Source organism: Apostichopus japonicus, chromosome 12 (assembly GCF_037975245.1).
Source record: "Apostichopus japonicus isolate 1M-3 chromosome 12, ASM3797524v1, whole genome shotgun sequence".
In the NCBI taxonomy this organism is placed as follows: Eukaryota; Metazoa; Echinodermata; class Holothuroidea; order Aspidochirotida; family Stichopodidae; genus Apostichopus; species Apostichopus japonicus.
In genome coordinates, this window is record NC_092572.1 from 32257601 (window position 1) to 32280801 (window position 23201).

General features: G+C 36.5%; 2 protein-coding genes across 3 annotated transcripts in view; one reads left to right on the forward strand and one right to left on the reverse strand.

The window, feature by feature from the left end:
- The window catches only part of LOC139977745 (NLR family CARD domain-containing protein 4-like), a 346755-nt gene that overhangs the window by 300739 nt on the left and 22815 nt on the right, over positions 1-23201 (reverse strand). The window lies entirely within an intron of this gene.
- Positions 1-23201, forward strand: part of LOC139977734 (uncharacterized) — a 475642-nt gene that overhangs the window by 19944 nt on the left and 432497 nt on the right. The window contains exons 4-5 of one of the 2 annotated variants that reach the window (XM_071987293.1): positions 6578-6848; positions 7223-7522. The exons of the other annotated variant lie outside the window; for it this stretch is intronic. Coding sequence (XP_071843394.1) covers positions 6578-6848; positions 7223-7522 — 571 coding nt within the window. The remainder of the gene's footprint in view (positions 1-6577; positions 6849-7222; positions 7523-23201) is intronic. 2 annotated transcript variants of the gene reach the window in all.

The following is a 23201-nucleotide window of genomic DNA, read 5'->3' on the forward strand; positions in this document are numbered from 1 at the left end:
TCAGCCTTTCCTTCTTTGAAATAAACGAATGAATAAATAATAATTTCTTCCACATGGTAGCCTAACACCACACTAAGTCAATGAGAAATCTAGCTAAGCCTAACCATCTGTTTATTTGCTGGAGTTGTGACGCAGTTATAAGACATCCATGGAATACTTTCGTTATTGCTGTTACGTTCGACCACATGGTTGCCTAACACCACACTAAGTCAATGGGGGTAGTCTAGCCTAGCCATCTGTTTATTAGCTGAAATTGTGACGCAGTTATAAGATATCTATGGAAAGCTTTCGTTATTGCTGTTGTCTTCGACCACATTGTTGTCTAACACCACACTAAGTCAATGGGAAATCTGCCTAACCGTCGGTTTGCCAATTTTTTTTTTTAAATCACACTTTGCTTAGGATTCGGGTAATAAATTAGGAACCGGGTAGTATCACGTCGGGCGGGTACCCGGGTACCCGGATAACCCGTGCAAACACTAATATGAATCACAGTGTTTTTGGTTCCTTGCTTTAGCAAAAGGAGCCTATGTATTCAGCTTGGCATATGTGTGTCTGTAACACTTGCTTGGGTGCACTGTAACTCAACAAGGAAAAGTTGAACTGATATCAAACTTGGTATTTAGATTCGCCATAGTGAGAAGGTGGGCCCTATTGTTTTCGCTGCTTGTAAAGGTCACCAAAGGTCAGTTAGGGCCAAAAAGCCAAAATAATAAACAAAGCAATAACTCCCATTGACAGGGTCCGACATGTTTGTTTTAGAACTAGTTGTAAATGGGGTAGGGAATCGTTTTAACCATAACAGTCGTGTGATCCAAGGTCATCAAAGGTCAATTAGGGGTCAAAAACTAGTATTTCTGCCATAACTTGAGAACAAAATGTCCGAGTTACTCTATTGTAATCCATTAGTCATCTTTGTGACCTTCAACTTTATGTTGACCTCTTGTGACCTGTATTAGTTTCTTTGGTTATATATTTGAATTCTTGTAGCCATATTCAGATCTCAAATGGTCTTCCGATCAAAATTGTCCATGGGTTGACCCCTGTGCGACCTTCTGGTGCAAAGTTAATCAGAGGTTAAGGTTTTTATATAAAATATGCTAAATTTAGGAGATACATGGCAAAGAATAAAAGTTTGTCAATATTTTATATAGCTCTGTGCTCTATAGACGAAACGGTTGGCCCCAAAGGTTGGATTTGATACCTTTTTAGCAATAACATTGTGTGTGTACATTGGAGTGCGTAGCAATTATGCCAGAATGTGCACATCAATGAGGGGAACTTTTTAATAAAATCAGTCATGTCATCCAAGGTCATTCAAGGTCGCTTATGGGCAAAACATCTGCCCACTCATGCCAATTTTTGCAACAACTTCCAATTACGAAATATAAAATAGCTGATACATTGGGACCAGTTGTGAATGAAGTAGGGGCACATTTTCCAAAATAACCGTTATGTAATCCAAGGTCACCAAAGGTCAATTATGTGTTAAATATGCTTTTTTTTTGGACTAGTTGTTAAAGGGTAAGCGATCGTTTCCAAACATAACGGTCATGTCTTTCAAGGTCAACAAGGGTCAAAAACTCAATCTCCAAACTGATCAAAATTGTCCATGGTTGACCCCTGTGTGACCTTCATGCGGTTTTGTTTGGTTTTGAGAGGTGGACCTCTGTTGACCTCACATGACCTTGGAATAGTGCCTCCAGTGACCTGTATAGTTTTTTGTTGTTGAATTTTTTAATTTGTGTGGCAATATTTTAAATGTCCATGGGTTGACTCCTGTGCAACCAAAGTTATTAAGTACAGTTAGGATGATTCTGCAAGTTCTTATAAACAAATCTAACAAAAGTCAATGGATTCTCAAAAGGACCAATCACTGATTTGTGATATTTATGGCAATGATATCGTGTGTGTACATTCAACCCTGAAATAACAATTTTAGGATAGTGCTTAGTCCTTATTTATAAGCAAAGAACCATAGTGCCCTTGGGCTCTTGTTTAGTAATTAGATGAATCCTGCTTTCATAAAGGTCAAAAATGGGAAATTCTTGTTAAAATGATAAGTATGAAAGAGAAACATAGATGGGTCTCACTGTAGTCTAGCACATGAATATCCCTCAATTGATTGGGTGACCTCTTTATCTTTCTATCGTGGTCATAGGTCATTTGAGGTCAGCAGGGACAAAATATGTGAAAGCCTTGTAATTTTAAACAATGTCTCGATTCGCAACCAGTTATGTCATCAAACCTTTAATGTAATTTGCCATTTTGGTATCTTATTCAGTTCCTGTGCTGAAAGCATCAGGAACCTATATTAAATTTCAAGTTTGCTTGTACAGTATTGTATTTGTATTACTGTGTCTGCATGTGATGCCTAAACACAAAACATTTCAAGACTCCAGCCAGTTGGATTTGGCGTATAACAAGCAACAATGTCTCTTAAACTTTACACATGCAGTTTACAATGCCATCTAGCCAGAGTTTGAAGTGGGAGAGGGAGTCTGATGTCCCCCTGAAAGAGGGGTCAGACACAGTATTGTCCACCCATTGGATAAAGTCTCTGGATTAGGGGTTAAACGCAAAATGTGTCTATCAATTCCAACATTCTAACTGCATTGTGCAGTTTAAGATTTCATGTTTTTGAACAGACTGTGGCTACAGCCCTGCACATACACCAAAGCAACTTCGAGGACATTCTAGATTAGTTTTGTTAGAAAATGACAGACAATGGCTACAGTACAGTCCCCTGTATACATTTTAAAGCATGTTTACTGTAGATGACATCCAACAGGACCAAAACCTTAATAAATTTGTAAAACAATGTGCAGTGTAGACTACAGTATATACACTTAACATTAACAGGCGCGTATCCAGGATTATCTAACCCGGGGGGCGCGAATTACTATCTAAGCGGAGCGCCACCATCGGTTGGCGCGCAGCGTACAAGAAATTTTCTGGTTTTGATACCACCCAGATCACCGGAAATGGCACTTCTCGGGCTTGAAAATGACCAACCAGATGTACACTTTTTGCCTGAGAACCAAGTATTTCCCAATAGTTTTTTTTTTCCATCCATAACCTTTTTGAAGTTTGTCACCAGTCACACATCATGTTCAACCTCATCGCATGTCCTGTTGATCATTGCTTTTGTAGGTGATTCTACGTCGCGGCCCACAATATCCGTCAGCCCCACTTTTCAAGGTTTTAAGCCCATTATTTGTTCAGAATTTGAAAATTCACGTTTCTCGTGATTAAACTCAATTCAAAACATACCCATAATGTTGCACAAAATTTCGTCTATGGACAACCAATATAGAAAAACCCAAGGGCGGCAGAAGCACTTTTAATCTGGGGGGGGGGGGCACCGACATCAAAGGGCACTTTGCAGATATTCGATTGGACTGATGCAGCCTTATATTTAGCACCATTTATAACTCTTATTGTATTTATCTTATTTGCGTATACACATCACTCCATCAACGCCCCCCCCCCCCCCCTCCTCAAGGAAAATATGCATACTAGCACTGCAATATCCAATGTGCAAATTAGGAAACATGGAACAAGTTTTCTTTTGAGACAAAATTAGGTGAAATCATGCTAGTTGCTAATGTAGGAATCTTCCGAATTAGAGTTTATTCCTTGTTAATATCTTAACAATGTTTTTCCATTCTAAATAGCTCTGAGTTTGACCCACAGATATTCATTAGAAAGTCAGCGGCGTAGCCAGGATTTACAAAGTTGTATGCACGACTATCTGAGCGGAGCGCCACCATCGGTTGGCGCGGAGCGTGCAAGAATTCTTTTGGTTTTACAAACCCCTCAGATGCCCAGAAACAGGCCTTCCCGAGTGTTCATTCTGGTTCCCTGACCTCTTGCTAACTTGAGACACCTAAATTTTTATGTAGAAAAAGGGCACATTTTTAACCTGAGGAAAAGTGAGGGGGGCACCTGCCCCCTGTTCCCCCCGGTTCCGCCGCCCTTTAAAACTCCTTGAACCCCTAATAGACCGGTCAATATTGCACGAGTAGAGGGACGTGTGATGAAGAATGTCGGTCAGAAATTTTCAAAAATTCAGACACAGTTAATTTCTTGGTGTACAAATATTAAAACCTCTTATAACGGCTATTATAAAACTTGGTTGAAGGAAAATGAAAATATAGCAGATATTTCCGAAACCGAACAATACACACATAGGCGTAGGAGGCGGGGGGGGGGGGGGGGGCTGCAGCCCCTAATTCGCCATTACTAATGTAAAAGAGAGTTTTAACATAATTGGACCTCGATGATTTTCTGCATCTACATAAGACATTTCGTTGTTTACATTAGCATCCCGCGGTATACTGAGCAACTTTCACGGACCGTAAGGTACACGATGGCATCTGATGTAATAACCGATACTTGTTTATATGATATTGACATTAACATGTTGGAATTTTTGGTTATTTTTTTTCGGGCAAGTCGGACAATTTTGAGGCTGTTCATCCTGGAACGCCATTTTCATGCTCACTGATATGATTTGATATCTGCTGTTTGCTTTACAAATTCGAACCGGCGCGTAGCAAGGAATTTGCCAAGGAAAGGGCAAAGCCTGTAGGCAAATTATCTAAGCGTAGCTCCTCCATTAGTTGGCGCGAAGCGTATACGAAAATTTTGGCCGAAAATGCCTCCCAGATCGCTGGAAATGGCACTACCCAGGACCATTATTGGCGCGAAGCGTACAAGCAAATTTTGGCCGAAAATGCCTCCCAGATCGCTGGAAATGACACTTTCCAGGCCTTGTAAGTTGCATCTAAGCACTTTCTATTTTGAAATTACTAGCGATATCATAAAAAAAATATGCTGAAGGGGGGGGGGGGCAGTCGCCCCCTTCCCGAAATTTGTCATGTTCCCCGACGACACGGTCGAGTTCGAGACCAGCCACAGTTGGTTTCATAGCACCGTTCTACAATTGATTAAGGCGTATATACACACACGCGTTATGATAGACCATATATAGAATATATAGATCATGAGCCAGAGAAGAAAAATGGAAACGTCAACAATTGAGTTGTCGGTGTAAGGGGTAGGGTGAGGCACACGCCTCTTCCGAAATCCTTGATCCGTCACTGGCTACCCTGTGTATATAATAGGGATCAGCGCTGTAATAATGTCACTGTTCCTCTTTCTCTTCCCGGTGTCTTGGCGTTTTGCTTTAACTCCCTCCTTTTCTCCTTTTTCTCTCTTTCTTCCTTTTCTTTTCCCTTCCTTCCTCTCCTCCTCCTCTTTTCCCCCCTCTTTTTTCCTTTTTTCTTCTCTTTTTTTCTCTCCTCTCTTTCTTACCCGGGGAGCGCGCGCCCCCAACGCCTCCCATGGATACGCACCTGATTAAAGCCCTACAGTATACATCTCAATACCTCTATGTATATATATTGTAATACTTGACAGCATCATGGTGTTTTACTTCTCCTGCCACATTGCTTAATCAATGCTCTTGAAATATTTTCCCTTGGTACTAAATACATGGAATCGTTTACAGAATGTAATGTTTTGTAGCCTCAAAGCATTTCAGCCACAAATTATGAGGCAATTATGTCTTAATTTGGTGCATTTATCATCTGTGGTTACATCTCATCTGATAGAAGGTTACATCTAGGTGTCAACCACAGTTTTGCTGTAACCACCTGACCTACTGGTTTCAGAAATGCTTGCAAGCAGTAAAGCAATAAACAAAGGATGTTAGGCACCTGAAGTTTAGAGAGCTCTGTGCAAATGTGACCAGTAATACCATCAGTAGCCAGAAGTGTCTTACAGTTTTCTTCTTACCTGGCAGTAAAGCCTTGATTTGACAATGGAGTTACAAAAGTCTAAACATCTTAGATTGAACTGTTGCAAAGATATTGTTTGCTTGAAGGTACTGTATATTATACAATTGTGAAATCATATCAAGTTTGAAAGGTCTGCTTTCAGTGAGCAGATAGCTAATGCTCTTTTAACGATATTTTGTTTGTTGGAATTGGCTTTAAAGCACTGTACATAATGAAGGATATACATATTGTTTGTCCTTAAATCATTCTGTAAAGTAGAATAGATCAGTAATTACTTTTGCACATTACACTGAGTCTGTGTGCATTGAAATGTCTGTTAACAAATATACCCTAAATAATGTACATCTACAATAACCTTCTTACTTTCTTATTAGATAGAGGTCATTGGTCAGTTCACCTAAATATCAATAAGAAACAAATGGGAGAACACACAGTTAACTTTAGATGTGGTTTTGTAGATTTTCTTTCCTTCCTTACAATATATGTGATGTACAGTATATCCCATTAAGCCAATCAGAGGTCAATACCTATAGTAGCTGCTTTGACTTCATTTAGTGTGAGGATCTTCTGTGCGAGTAACCAGAATCTTACTCTCTTATGTGGAGCTCAAGAGAAGTTCCAGTCTCAGACGAGCTGTTGGTTACATCTCAAACATCACGTTTCAGAAATCTTCTGACCAAGGCTAGTCTAAAATGAAAGTAATTGATGTGATTACAGTAGTTGGCAAAGATTTACTAAATCAATGGATTGATTGTTGTTTCTCTCTTCCATAGGCATCCATCTTCACCTTCAGCAATCTCAAAGAAGAACTGTCTTCAAAGCTTACCCAAGCTGACTGTGGGAAGTTAGGCAGCTACTTTTCACTACCACCCGATCAAGTGAAGAACATTATTACAAGTCCCTTGTACTCCAAGAACTTTCTGCTTGCCCTGGAAGAGAGAGGATTCATACATCCTTCAAATGTGAATCGATTAACTGATGCACTAACTGAGCTGAAGATCAACCATACTCACTTAGTAACAGAGACGTACATGAAGCTGAGAGGTAGGCCCCTAATCACTAGCTCTCTTGTAATTATGTATTTTGATTCACCTTTGGTAGTTCCAAAATGCACTTACTTAAAAAGCCATACCCCTGCCCCTAACTTGCCCTATCCCCCTCCCCCTTCCCCACCCCCCAGATGGATCCCACTTTAAGTATTGAAACATAACACAGGTGGTGATTTATTCTAGATGCTGGCAACCAAAATGTGCACACCAAAACATAGTACATATGTACATATGTACATTTGTACAAGTGAGCAAAAGTCACCCTGTGCCATGATGTAGATTATGCATTTATCAGTGTGCCTGTACGTATCTGTGGATATTTAACAAAAACTGGAAACTTAATTTAATGTTTTACCTTAAACATTTCAGATCAAGAGACTGAATACGATAGATTCCTCGCCGGCCTCTCTGCTCATTTGACATTTTCCATAACAGTGAAACTGTGTGATAACTTTGAAGTTACTGATAAGAACAAGAAGACAGTTATCTCCAGTCAGAATCCAGGACTCTCCTTCCTCCTGACAATTGATAAGATGGGTATCATTAATCCTTCTGATGTCAGCAAATTAGAGACTCCTTTAGAGGAATATCGTCTTCTCCAGGGAGTAGCTAAGATACACGAATACCAGTCCTTGGTACTTTATGACGAAATCAAGCCACAAGATGAAGGTATTGTAAATTCATGTGTATGTTACAAACTTTATACTCCACTGGTACAATTTTCATGCCAGTTATAAGGAACATTCCTGACTTAAGACTTCATAGCTCAAAACAGTTAAACACACAAAATGCACTGCATATATATATATATATATATATATATATATATATATATATATATATATATATATATATATATATATATATATATATATATATATATATATATAACTCTAAATTAGACCGTTGGGCGACATAGGATAAAAAGAGTACTTAGGGCAACATTGGCAATTTAATGTTATTGTTTCACACTGGACCATTGTAAAGACTCCAGTTTAAGTGCTTTCAAAAATAATCCTTTTGCAAAATACAAATACCAAGGATTTTAATTAAATAATCAATTAATTGTGCACAAACACACTTAGGGCGACATATAGATGTCGCCCTAAGTGCATCTCACTGAATTTAACTGTGAAACAGCACTTTGGGCGACATCGCATCAAATAACACTTAGGGCAACATTGGCAATTTAATGTAATTTCATCACATTGGAGTCCAGTATGGGTTCTATTTATAGTAATCCCTTTGAAATATATATTTAGCAAGGAATTAAATTAATTAAGGAATTAATTACACATATACATGTAATACAATACTATTTTGTCACACTGGACCACTGTATAGGACCCCAGTGTGGGTACTATTCATAGAAATCCCTTTGCAAGACAATAAACCAAGTAGTTTAACTAATTAATTAATTAATAACACATATTCATGTTGGCGTATGTGAATTTAGCTCTTTTCACAACACTTAGGGCAACATATCATAAAAACAGCACTTAGGGCGACAGTGGCAATTTAATGTTATTCCATCACACTGGACCACTGTTAGGACTCCAGTATGGGTACTATTGATAGTAACCCCTTTGTAAAATTACTATAGAAAATAATCTAGTTAACTAAGTAATTAATTACACATATACAAGTTGTCCTATGTGAATTTATCTCTTTTCACAACACTTAGGGCGACATAGAATAAAAACAGCACTTAGGGCAACATTGGCAATTTAATGTTATTCCATCACACTGGACCACTGTTAGGACTCCAGTATGGGTACTATTGATAGTAACCCCTTTGTAAAATAAATATAGAAAATAATCTAATTAACTAAGTAATTAATTACACATATACAAGTTGTCCTATGTGAATTTATCTCTTTTCACAACACTTAGGGCGACAGAATAAAAACAGCACTTAGGGCAACATTGGCAATTTAATGTTATTCCATCACACTGGACCACTGTTAGGACTCCAGTATGGGTAATATTGATAGTAATCCCTTTGTAAAATAAATATAGAAAATAATCTAATTAACTAAGTAATTAATTACACATATACATGTAATACAATACTATTTTGTCACACTGGACCACTGTATAGGACTCCAGTGTGGGTTCTATTTATAGAAATCCCATTGCAAGACAATAAACCAAGTAGTTTAACTAATTAATTAATTAATAACACATATTCATGTTGGCATATGTGAATTTAGCTCTTTTCACAACACTTAGGGCAACATATTATAAAAACAGCACTTAGGGCGACAGTGGCAATTTAATGTATATTTCATCAAACTGGACCACTGTTAGGACTCCAGTATGGGTATTATTTATATGTATCCCTTTGCGCAATACATATAGCAAATAATTTAACTAATTAATTATTTAATTGCACATATACAAGTTGTCCTATGTAAATTTATCTCTTTTCACAACACTTAGGGCGACATAGAATAAAAACAGCACTAAGGGCGACATTGGCAGTTTAATGTTATTCCATCACACTGGACCACTGTTAGGACTCCAGTATGGGTACTATTGATAGTAACCCCTTTGTAAAATTACTATAGAAAATAATCTAATTAACTAAGTAATTAATTACACATATACAAGTTGTCCTATGTGAATTTATCTCTTTTCACAACACTTAGGGCGACATAGAATAAAAACAGCACTTTGGGCAACATTGGCAATTTAATGTTATTCCATCACACTGGACCACTATTAGGACTCCAGTATGGGTACTATTGATAGTAACCCCTTTGTAAAATAAATATAGAAAATAATCTAATTAACTAAGTAATTAATTACACATATACAAGTTGTTCTATGTGAATTTATCTCTTTTCACAACACTTAGGGCGACATAGAATAAAAACAGCACTTAGGGCAACATTGGCAATTTAATGTTATTCCATCACACTGGACCACTGTTAGGACTCCAGTATGGGTACTATTGATAGTAATCCCTTTGTAAAATAAATATAGAAAATAATTTAATTAACTAAGTAATTAATTACACATATACATGTAATACAATACTATTTTGTCACACTGGACCACTGTATAGGACTCCAGTGTGGGTTCTATTTATAGAAATCCCTTTGCAAGACAATAAACCAAGTAGTTTAACTAATTAATAGATTAATAACACATATTCATGTTGGCATATGTGAATTTAGCTCTTTTCACAACACTTAGGGCAACATATCATAAAAACAGCACTTAGGGCGACAGTGGCAATTTAATGTATATTTCATCAAATTGGACCACTGTTAGGACTCCAGTATGGGTATTATTTATATGTATCCCTTTGTGTAATACATATAGCAAATAATTTAACTAATTAATTATTTAATTGCACATATACAAGTTGTCCTATGTAAATTTATCTCTTTTCAGAACACTTAGGGAGACATAGAATAAAAACAGCACTAAGGGCGACATTGGCAATTTAATGTTATTCCATCACACTGGACCACTGTTAGGACTCCAGTATGGGTACTATTGATAGTAACCCCTTTGTAAAATTACTATAGAAAATAATCTAGTTAACTAAGTAATTAATTACACATATACAAGTTGTCCTATGTGAATTTATCTCTTTTCACAACACTTAGGGAGACATAGAATAAAAACAGCACTTAGGGCAACATTGGCAATTTAATGTTATTCCATCACACTGGACCACTGTTAGGACTCCAGTATGGGTACTATTGATAGTAACCCCTTTGTAAAATAAATATAGAAAATAATCTAATTAACTAAGTAATTAATTACACATATACAAGTTGTCCTATGTGAATTTATCTCTTTTCACAACACTTAGGGCGACATAGAATAAAAACAGCACTTAGGGCAACATTGGCAATTTAATGTTATTCCATCACACTGGACCACTGTTAGGACTCCAGTATGGGTACTATTGATAGTAATCCCTTTGTTAAATAAATATAGAAAATAATCTAATTAACTAAGTAATTAATTACACATATACAAGTTGTCCTATGTGAATTTATCTCTTTTCACAACACTTAGGGCGACATAGAATAAAAACAGCACTTAGGGCAACATTGGCAATTTAATGTTATTCCATCACACTGGACCACTGTTAGGACTCCAGTATGGGTACTATTGATAGTAATCCCTTTGTAAAATAAATATAGAAAATAATTTAATTAACTAAGTAATTAATTACACATAAACATTTAATACAATACTATTTTGTCACACTGGACCACTGTATAGGACTCCAGTGTAGGTACTATTCATAGAAATCCCTTTGCAAGACAATTAACCAAGTAGTTTAACTAATTAATTAATTAATAACACATATTCATGTTGGCATATGTGAATTTAGCTCTTTTCACAACACTTAGGGCAACATATCATAAAAACAGCACTTAGGGTGACAGTGGCAATTTAATGTATTTTTCATCAAACTGGACCACTGTTAGGACTCCAGTATGGGTATTATTTATATGTATCCCTTTGCGCAATACATATAGCAAATAATTTAACTAATTAATTATTTAATTGCACATATACAAGTTGTCCTATGTAAATTTATCTCTTTTCACAACACTTAGGGCGACATAGAATAAAAACAGCACTAAGGGCGACATTGGCAATTTAATGTTATTCCATCACACTGGACCACTGTTAGGACTCCAGTATGGGTACTATTGATAGTAACCCCTTTGTAAAATTACTATAGAAAATAATCTAGTTAACTAAGTAATTAATTACACATATACAAGTTGTCCTATGTGAATTTATCTCTTTTCACAACACTTAGGGCGACATAGAATAAAAACAGCACTTAGGGCAACATTGGCAATTTAATGTTATTCCATCACATTGGACCACTGTTAGGAATCCAGTATGGGTACTATTGATAGTAACCCCTTTGTAAAATAAATATAGAAAATAATTTAATTAACTAAGTAATTAATTACACATATACAAGTTGTCCTATGTGAATTTATCTCTTTTCACAACACTTAGGGCGACATAGAATAAAAACAGCACTTAGGGCAACATTGGCAATTTAATGTTATTCCATCACACTGGACCACTGTATAGGACTCCAGTGTAGGTACTATTCATAGAAATCCCTTTGCAAGACAATTAACCAAGTAGTTTAACTAATTAATTAATTAATAACACATATTCATGTTGGCATATGTGAATTTATCTCTTTTCACAACACTTAGGGCGACACAGAATAAAAACAGCACTTAGGGCAACATTGGCAATTTAATGTTATTCCATCACACTGGACCACTGTTAGGACTCCAGTATGGGTACTATTGATAGTAATCCCTTTGTAAAATAAATATAGAAAATAATTTAATTAACTAAGTAATTAATTACACATATACATGTAATACAATACTATTTTGTCACACTGGACCACTGTATAGGACTCCAGTGTAGGTACTATTCATAGAAATCCCTTTGCAAGACAATTAACCAAGTAGTTTAACTAATTAATTAATTAATAACACATATTCATGTTGGCATATGTGAATTTAGCTCTTTTCACAACACTTAGGGCAACATATCATAAAAACAGCACTTAGGGCGACAGTGGCAATTTAATGTATATTTCATCAAATTGGACCACTGTTAGGACTCCAGTATGGGTATTATTTATATGTATCCCTTTGCGCAATACATATAGCAAATAATTTAACTAATTAATTATTTAATTGCACATATACAAGTTGTCCTATGTAAATTTATCTCTTTTCACAACACTTAGGGCGACATAGAATAAAAACAGCACTAAGGGCGACATTGGCAATTTAATGTTATTCCATCACACTGGACCACTGTTAGGACTCCAGTATGGGTACTATTGATAGTAACCCCTTTGTAAAATTACTATAGAAAATAATCTAGTTAACTAAGTAATTAATTACACATATACAAGTTGTCCTATGTGAATTTATCTCTTTTCACAACACTTAGGGCGACATAGAATAAAAACAGCACTTAGGGCAACATTGGCAATTTAATGTTATTCCATCACACTGGACCACTGTTAGGACTCCAGTATGGGTACTATTGATAGTAACCCCTTTGTAAAATAAATATAGAAAATAATCTAATTAACTAAGTAATTAATTACACATATACAAGTTGTCCTATGTGAATTTATCTCTTTTCACAACACTTAGGGCGACATAGAATAAAAACAGCACTTAGGGCAACATTGGCAATTTAATGTTATTCCATCACACTGGACCACTGTATAGGACTCCAGTGTAGGTACTATTCATAGAAATCCCTTTGCAAGACAATTAACCAAGTAGTTTAACTAATTAATTAATTAATAACACATATTCATGTTGGCATATGTGAATTTAGCTCTTTTCACAACACTTAGGGCAACATATCAAAAAACAGCACTTAGGGCGACAGTGGCAATTTAATGTATATTTCATCAAATTGGACCACTGTTAGGACTCCAGTATGGGTATTATTTATATGTATCCCTTTGCGCAATACATATAGCAAATAATTTAACTAATAAATTATTTAATTGCACATATACAAGTTGTCCTATGTAAATTTATCTCTTTTCACAACACTTAGGGCGACATAGAATAAAAACAGCACTAAGGGCGACATTGGCAATTTAATGTTATTCCATCACACTGGACCACTGTTAGGACTCCAGTATGGGTACTATTGATAGTAACCCCTTTGTAAAATTACTATAGAAAATAATCTAGTTAACTAAGTAATTAATTACACATATACAAGTTGTCCTATGTGAATTTATCTCTTTTCACAACACTTAGGGCGACATAGAATAAAAACAGCACTTAGGGCAACATTGGCAATTTAATGTTATTCCATCACACTGGACCACTGTTAGGACTCCAGTATGGGTACTATTGATAGTAACCCCTTTGTAAAATAAATATAGAAAATAATCTAATTAACTAAGTAATTAATTACACATATACAAGTTGTCCTATGTGAATTTATCTCTTTTCACAACACTTAGGGCGACATAGAATAAAAACAGCACTTAGGGCAACATTGGCAATTTAATGTTATTCCATCACACTGGACCACTGTATAGGACTCCAGTGTAGGTACTATTCATAGAAATCCCTTTGCAAGACAATTAACCAAGTAGTTTAACTAATTAATTAATTAATAACACATATTCATGTTGGCATATGTGAATTTAGCTCTTTTCACAACACTTAGGGCAACATATCAAAAAACAGCACTTAGGGCGACAGTGGCAATTTAATGTATATTTCATCAAATTGGACCACTGTTAGGACTCCAGTATGGGTATTATTTATATGTATCCCTTTGCGCAATACATATAGCAAATAATTTAACTAATAAATTATTTAATTGCACATATACAAGTTGTCCTATGTAAATTTATCTCTTTTCACAACACTTAGGGCGACATAGAATAAAAACAGCACTAAGGGCGACATTGGCAATTTAATGTTATTCCATCACACTGGACCACTGTTAGGACTCCAGTATGGGTACTATTGATAGTAACCCCTTTGTAAAATTACTATAGAAAATAATCTAGTTAACTAAGTAATTAATTACACATATACAAGTTGTCCTATGTGAATTTATCTCTTTTCACAACACTTAGGGCGACATAGAATAAAAACAGCACTTAGGGCAACATTGGCAATTTAATGTTATTCCATCACACTGGACCACTGTTAGGACTCCAGTATGGGTACTATTGATAGTAACCCCTTTGTAAAATAAATATAGAAAATAATCTAATTAACTAAGTAATTAATTACACATATACAAGTTGTCCTATGTGAATTTATCTCTTTTCACAACACTTAGGGCGACATAGAATAAAAACAACACTTAGGGCAACATTGGCAATTTAATGTTATTCCATCACACTGGACCACTGTTAGGACTCCAGTATGGGTACTATTGATAGTAATCCCTTTGTAAAATAAATATAGAAAATAATCTAATTAACTAAGTAATTAATTACACATATACAAGTTGTCCTATGTGAATATATCTCTTTTCACAACACTTAGGGCGACATAGAATAAAAACAGCACTTAGGGCAACATTGGCAATTTAATGTTATTCCATCACACTGGACCACTGTTAGGACTCCAGTATGGGTACTATTGATAGTAATCCCTTTGTAAAATAAATATAGCAAATAATTTAATTAACTAAGTAATTAATTACACATATACATGTAATACAATACTATTTTGTCACACTGGACCACTGTATAGGACTCCAGTGTGGGTTCTATTTATAGAAATCCCTTTGCAAGACAATAAACCAAGTAGTTTAACTAATTAATTAATTAATAACACATATTCATGTTGGCATATGTGAATTTAGCTCTTTTCACAACACTTAGGGCAACATATCATAAAAACAGCACTTAGGGCGACAGTGGCAATTTAATGTATATTTCATCAAACTGGACCACTGTTAGGACTCCAGTATGGGTATTATTTATATGTATCCCTTTGCGCAATACATATAGCAAATAATTTAACTAATTAATCATTTAATTGCACATATACAAGTTGTCCTATGTAAATTTATCTCTTTTCACAACACTTAGGGCGACATAGAATAAAAACAGCACTAAGGGCGACATTGGCAGTTTAATGTTATTCCATCACACTGGACCACTGTTAGGACTCCAGTATGGGTACTATTGATAGTAACCCCTTTGTAAAATAAATATAGAAAATAATATAATTAACTAAGTAATTAATTACACATTCCATTGAATTGATGCATTTTTCACTAAAAATCAACTTAAGGTTGCAGCCATTTGAGGGAGATATTTGATATACATGACAGTTAAACTACCAAAAACAGGTGTCACCTGGCTTATAACGTGTTTCTCCTCACTGCAGCATGCATTTAACTGTCAAGTGCTGCAGGAACGAAAAATTAGCAAAATTTCCTAAAATTCAGAGTGCCCCTTTAATAGTTGGCATGATTCTAGAAATGACCAACTTTGTTTTGAGTATGAAAGTCACCTTGAGACATTTCACCTTCTGCAAAGTTACAGGTGTCTATACGAATAGAAGTCTTTGTGTGATTTCTTGAAATAATGAGTGTGGACATGTCCCATCAGTCACAGTTTTTTAACATTTGTTTTAGTCATAAGCCAACAGAATGATTTTAGCTGTTGTTGGGGGTCCATCTATCTAGTACTACTCAAGGCTTAATCTGGCATGAGCAGAGATTCTTCAATTGTGTATAGGGTTATGTGCAAGACAACCTGAAACTTCTGTCCCATCAGTCACAGAATTAGGCTGCATGTGTGGTGCAATGCAAAATGGGGAAATCCAGTGCTGAAAGACAGCGAAACAGGAGGGAACGTTTGAAAGCAGAGGGGAAATATGATGCATATAAAAAAAACACAATCAGCGTATCGCAAACAGTGGGCCCACAAGAAGAAGCGGGAGATGTCTTCACAACAGAAGCGTCGAGAACGTGAACAAAACGCAAATCAGAATACAGGTACAGTATATTTCTTCAAATTAATTTGTTAGACCATGTTATTGAAAGTAGCTTGTGTCACTGACATGATGGTGACATGATGAAGTGTTCATTGACCTGTGAAGGTTATCCTGAATCAAGATTGGTATACATGTCAGATCTTTGGATTTTACTGTCCCATCAGTCACAGTATATGGTTCAGATAGTATAGCCTATATTGAACAGTTTGCAATGCCTAAAAGTATTAGTACAAGAATAGTGTCCTTCCATTCATACCTAATTTCCTAAAAAGAATGACATAACAACTGTTATCATCTACAGCAGTGGCATGCACAGAGGTTTGTAGAGAGGGCTGGATCACTGCATACAGGCCCTTCTGTCCAAAATTTGAGGAATGCAATATTCTTGGATCACAGAACAATGAGGCCGAGTGAAAGGAACTGGTGGGTCTATCAGGGGGAAAAAGAACCTGAAGCACTGTACAACACACTCCTGGTTGGCAGTATCACCACAGGAGTACCCATCACACAAGTGAAGTAGTTTTCACAGAACCACTAGGCTGTAACTTAAATGATGTAAGGTCCAATCCAATCATTGGTAAGGCCAGGTGGATCCTTTTCATAGTATATGTATGCCCCTTTGCCTATTAGTTTTGGCTCTTTCCTCATGGGATGTTGACCACTTTAGTATTTTGGGGGGAAATGGAGAACATGGCTCAAAAAATTTGTATCAGACTTTCACTATATGATGGGCAGATTGGACCCTTTAAATCCACAGTTGAGAGTATCTCCTTACTTTTGCTGCCCAGGGTTAAGCTCAGCATACTGTCAAAAGCTCATGTGACTTAAATGACTTCATCAATGTTGTATAATTAGTATCCTGTTCATTATCAATGTTTGCATGTTTCAAGGCTCAGCTCGTTCTGTTGTTAATAAATAAAATGCAAGTTTCAAATGCATATGGATTGTGTTTCATTTTTCCAGATGTCATTACTTGATACACCGAAGTGGGATGACATGAGTCCCATACATGGGCAACATACCTCACCAAATATGGGCCCAAACAGCTTTCCCAGTGAGGCCCCAACAAATCACACACCCATGACTCAGTCATATGGGGCTATATGAGACAGCAAGTGTGGAATGGAACAGGTTTTCCATGGGCCTGTGTCTGTTCTACATATGCCAGTTGCTTCTATGGGATGCTCATATGGCAAACCAATGTGGGACCCACACCCCCATTGGCCAACTCAAGTGGGCCCTACCTGTGATGACTATGGGTGGCTAGAGCCCAGATGACCCAAGTTTAATGCTAGTTGGCACCATATGTGGATGCAAACTGAAGTTAGTGCAAAACAAAATTTGCTATAATTTTGGAGGAGATACTGTAGCGTCCCATCAGTCACAGAGCTTCTGTCCCATCAGTCACAAGGGAAATGCCACTGTGTGAAATAGTTAATGCCAATATTCTCTCAATGGTGGTGCTCTGATATAGCTACATTAAGAAGCTACCAGGAGGGGTATTCTTTTCATTCTGATATAGCGCTTACAAGTTAACTAAATGTACCTAAAAATGGTGGTCCGCAAATGTCCCATCAGTCACAGGGCTACTCTAAGTGCTCCCTATCTAAAAGGAACATACTTATGTGAACAGTTCTTCAATGATGGACCACAGGACAGGGGCACATACTCAAAAACCACTGCAGTGGTAGTCCAAGATGTCTGCTTTGTTAATCATAAAATATCTTTTGATACCTTCTTAAAAATAACAATGACCATAATAATGTGAACATTTGGTGTAAGTGTATACTGAGAATAAAAAGCTTTGAAGAGGTTCAATCCAAATCATAATAACAAATGAGGAAAAAACCTGTCTTTATGTTGATGTGACAAGGACTTACAGAACCAAAATAATGGCAAGTTCTTCTCAATGTCAAGAAATATTTAAAAACTTCTTGAATATGCAAATTCCTGTCATACCCATCAAACAATATTCAAAGAACACTATTGTTAAAATATTATGTTGCAAAGGTCCCTTTGTAAGAAAAGTAAACTGTGACCTTTGGGTGCATGCCCAAAGAAATTTCAATGATAAAAAATGTTGAAATTCATATCGAAAATATTTCCAGGTATGTTCTTTATAAAGTTGTATGAACTGGTCTTCTTAACCCACCCTCCCCCCCACCCCCATCCACAAGACAAGGTTTTTTGGTGGGGTGGAAGTAGATCACTTTTGCATATTTTAGTGGAGCTATGTTATGTTTCTCAAAGAATTGCATAAAAAGTTCATGTTTTGGTCCCTACATTCACTCAAATGTCCAATGAATTCTAAAGCGATTCTAACACGTGACGTCACACAGTCACATTCTGGAGGCAAGGGTGTCAATGGAGCATCAATATAGACCGGGAGCCCATAGGGTTTGGTTAGCTGGGAAGGTAATCAATTGCCTTGTACATCACAATGTTCACAGTGCATTCCTGTATATGAATCCAGACAACTGGCAAACCGGCTGTGGTGGGTGTGGCTGGGAAAGCAATTTTAAAGTCACCTAAAAGCTAACCTAGATCAGCTTTCATGGTAACCACATCAAAGTAAATACAATGTGTCAGGTATGGCCCCATGAGCAACAAATGGCCATCGCCAGTAATTATTGGTGGTGGGGTAGCTTTGCCAGCCTCACGCATGACCTAGGTCAGCTCATGAGGTAACAACTTGAAACCTATTGGAAAATGATGGTCAGGATTTCAGTTACAAGGGATGGGCATTTCCAGTCATTTTTATTGGTGGGTACCCCTGCCAGTAGACCCCCAAAAAGCCCATCCCCTCATTGACCTAGGTGAGCTCATGAAGTAACCAGTTAGAAAATACTGGAAAATGATAAGCAGGACTCTATATGTGAGGGATGGGCAATTCCAGTAATTTGTATTAGTGGGGTACCCCTGCAAGTAGACCCCCAAAATGCCAATCCCCCTCATTGACCTAGGTGTGCTCATGATGTAACCAGTTGAAACCTACTGGAAAATGATAGGTATCACTTCATATGTAAGGTTTGGGCATTTCCAGAAATTTCTATTAGTGGGATACACGTGCCAGTAGACCCCCAAAAAGCCAATACCCTCATTGACCTAGGTCAGCTCATTAAGTATCCAGTTAAAAACTACCGAAAAATAATTAGCAGGACTCTATATGTAAGGGATGGGCAATTCCAGAAATTTATATTAGTGGGGTACCCCTGGCAGTAGACCCCCCAAAAGCCCATCCCCTCATTGACCTAGGTCGGCTCATAAGGTAACCAGTTGATACCTACTGGAAAATGATAGGTATCACTCATATGTAAGGGATGGCCATTTCCAGAAATTTCTATAAGTGGGGTACCCCTGGCAGTAGACCCCCAAAAAGCCCATCCCCTCATTGACCTAGGTCGGCTCATAAGGTAACCAGTTGATACCTACTGGAAAATGATAGGTATCACTCATATGTAAGGGATGGCCATTTCCAGAAATTTCTATAAGTGGGGTACCCCTGCAAGTAGACCCCCAAAATGCCCATCCCCTCATTGACCTAGGTGAGCTCATGATGTAACCAGCTGAAACCTACTGGAAAATGATAGGTATGTATGGTTTGGGCATTTCCAGAAATTTCTATTAGTGGGATACACGTGCCAGTAGACCCCCAAAAAGCCAATCCCCTCATTGACCTAGGTCTGCTCATGAAGTATCCAGTTAAAAACTACCGAAAAATAATTAGCAGGACTCTATATGTAAGGGATGGGCAATTCCAGTAATTTATATTAGTGGGGTACCCCTGGCAGTAGACCCCCAAAAAGCCCATCCCCTCATTGACCTAGGTCGGCTCATAAGGTAACCAGTTGATACCTACTGAAAAATGATAGGTATCACTCATATGTAAGGTTTGGGCATTTCCAGAAATTTTTTATTAGAGGGGTACAAGTGCCAGTAGACCCCCAAAAAGCCCATCCCCTCATTGACCTAGGTCTGCTCATGAAGTATCCAGTTAAAAACTACCGGAAAATAATTGGCAGGACACTATATGTAAGGGATGGGCAATTCCAGTAATTTATATTAGTGGGGTACCCCTGCCAGTAGACCCCAAAAATGCCCATCCCCAATCATCTCCACCCAAACTACTTTTCACCCAAAATGTTATATCTATAATTATATATATACATGCAAGGCATACTTAAAGATAGGATATAACAAAGTTTTGTGCAGCTTCAGCACTTTCGGAAATATATTTTTAAATTCATATCAGAGTCAATACAATATTTGAATGTTTGTTAGCCAATATATTAATATTTATGGTATTAAATAATAATAAAAGTCCAAAACCAACATAAACTTTGCTTACAAAGTAATGACCTTCAGTACAATACAACATTTGTGTAATCAGGGCTCTTATATTGCTTACTGAAATATTCAACTTGTCTCAATTTTGCCAACCAATAATTCTCCAATTGTGCAGCATCAGCCAATACTGCAATCCTTATCATCCACAAAAGTATGTGACTTTGTGAGCTTCGGAATTATCATCCTGGCATTTTTTAATATTAAAGGTATAATGTCATGAAGTTCAAGGCAAAATGCAGTCAAGTGTTAGTTTAGTTTCTAATTATTGGTTCATACATCAGCATCCTAAACACAAGTGTTTGTTGTACCATTTATGTTGCATGATCATGTGCAGTGGAACAGATCATGATTGCACAGGAGAATACTTGTCAGCCTACAGCTGGTTTACCAGCACCACTTGTTAAACGCTCATACTGGCATTACTGTTATTGAAAGAAGATGCAATATGAACCACAGAAAATAATGCATATTTTTTTCATTAGATGCAGACATTGAAGAATTTCATTGATTTCCAATGCATATTTATATACTCTCTTCACAACATGTGAAAACAATATTCTGCATGTATAATTTGTAAAGGTGTTGTAGAACTAGGTGTTTAGCATTAGCAGTACATCAGTTAGGAATGCATTATTATGGGCTCTGTTTTGGTGTCAACACAATAACAGACTAAACCCTGCTAAATGTAGCACTTTATCATCAGGTTTCTATAGTGCAATTATGTGGAAATGACAACCAGCTAAAAACTTGGGTTCTAAATTAAACTGCATAACTTTACCTTTACTTACTTACCCTCAACCATGTACATGCCCCTATGCAGTATTGTGGGTAATGTCAAATTTAATACACATCAACCAGTCACTAGTCAACAACTTCACACATCAACTTCCAGTTGCAGTATTATTGTACTATCCATAACCTCATTATTTTTTTTGAAATGAGCGCCAAATGAAATGTGGGTTCATCTACTCAACCATCTACTCACCAAGTACGAGAACAGTCTAACTGACATCAGATGCAAATGCAAATACTATACTGTACATATGAGATTAACTACTGGCAGTTGTAACACATATTTTAAGAGAAGTCAATTATAAACTACTTTGAAAATCTATCTGCTTTAGTAGAAGATTCTAATTCGGGCTTTTTGTTCAGTGTATAGTAAAGGTTTTGAAATTATAAAAACAGAAAAAGAGCATCAATTCAGTTTTAATATGCAATACATTTTTAAATTGAAGTAAAACATTATTTAAATTCAATACAACTCATCAAATTTGTAATATAAACCTGAATGCAAATTGGTACAAAAGGGAGTTCCAATGCCCTAATAACGAAGTTTTGTAGATAAAAGGCAATAAGGATCATTAACTTAATATTATCAAATATGAAATATGACATTGTGTTTACAATTTAGCTGTATCTGGCTTATTTCTCTCTGGTGCAAACTGTTCATAAATTATTATTGAGATGATGCTGTCCCCCATAAATGGAAAAGTGCAGGATATTGACATTTTATTAATTTGGAACAAGAATTTATAATGATGTGACATGGTTTAATACTCCTTAGCCAGGTACAGTAACTCTCTTTTCTCTGCAATCACATGGTATTACAGGGCTTCAGGTTCAATTAACATACACTTAATTTGGAATACTAGTTTGTAGTATAGGTAAGTTCTTTTTCATTTGCAAAAAGGGACATCTAGTCAGGGGTAGCATGATCTATGCAGGGATTGCTTGATTTGTAATTTAAAGTTGTAACAACATTCCATTTGTATGCTATTGAAAATGTACAACCTAAGCAAATCAAATATCATTTTGTGTTACTATTCTGTTTTAATAGGAGACCTGTTCAATCATGGCTGAACCAAATTGCTTAATAGTTTTCCCAAACTACAAAGAACATGAACAACGCTTATGAATTTGAAAAAAACAAATAATGTACATGAATACAGTGGTTCAGTTTCACCCTAATTACTTTGTGTTAGTGGTTGGTAATTTTGAATTGGTGTCGATAATATGACATGCTTCTCCAGTTTTCCAAAAAAAATAGGAAGATCATCTCATTAATTTCTTCTCTCACTAATTGGTTGTTTTTCTGAGATTATAACTTAAAATCTTTGTAATATTTTACAGGATCAACACACAAGATTAAATTAATCTGCCAACATACTTAACATTCTTTTCTCTGCCAGCTTCTGGCATTTGCCAGATTCATTTATAATTTTTGTTTCACAATAAACCAGTTGTATAGGACATCTTCGCCCTGTGTCTTTAGGAAGTCATTAATCTTTTTTTGATCTAGGTGCAAAAAGAAACATCAGCAAAGTATTAGCGACTTCTTAATATACAAATAAATAAAAAATGGGAAAATCACCCCCTACCCCAGCCGACAAATTAAAAAACTGACTGAGGCAATCCCCCATTTCTAACATCCTAGTAAAAACACTGCACAACTCATGAATAATTGATGA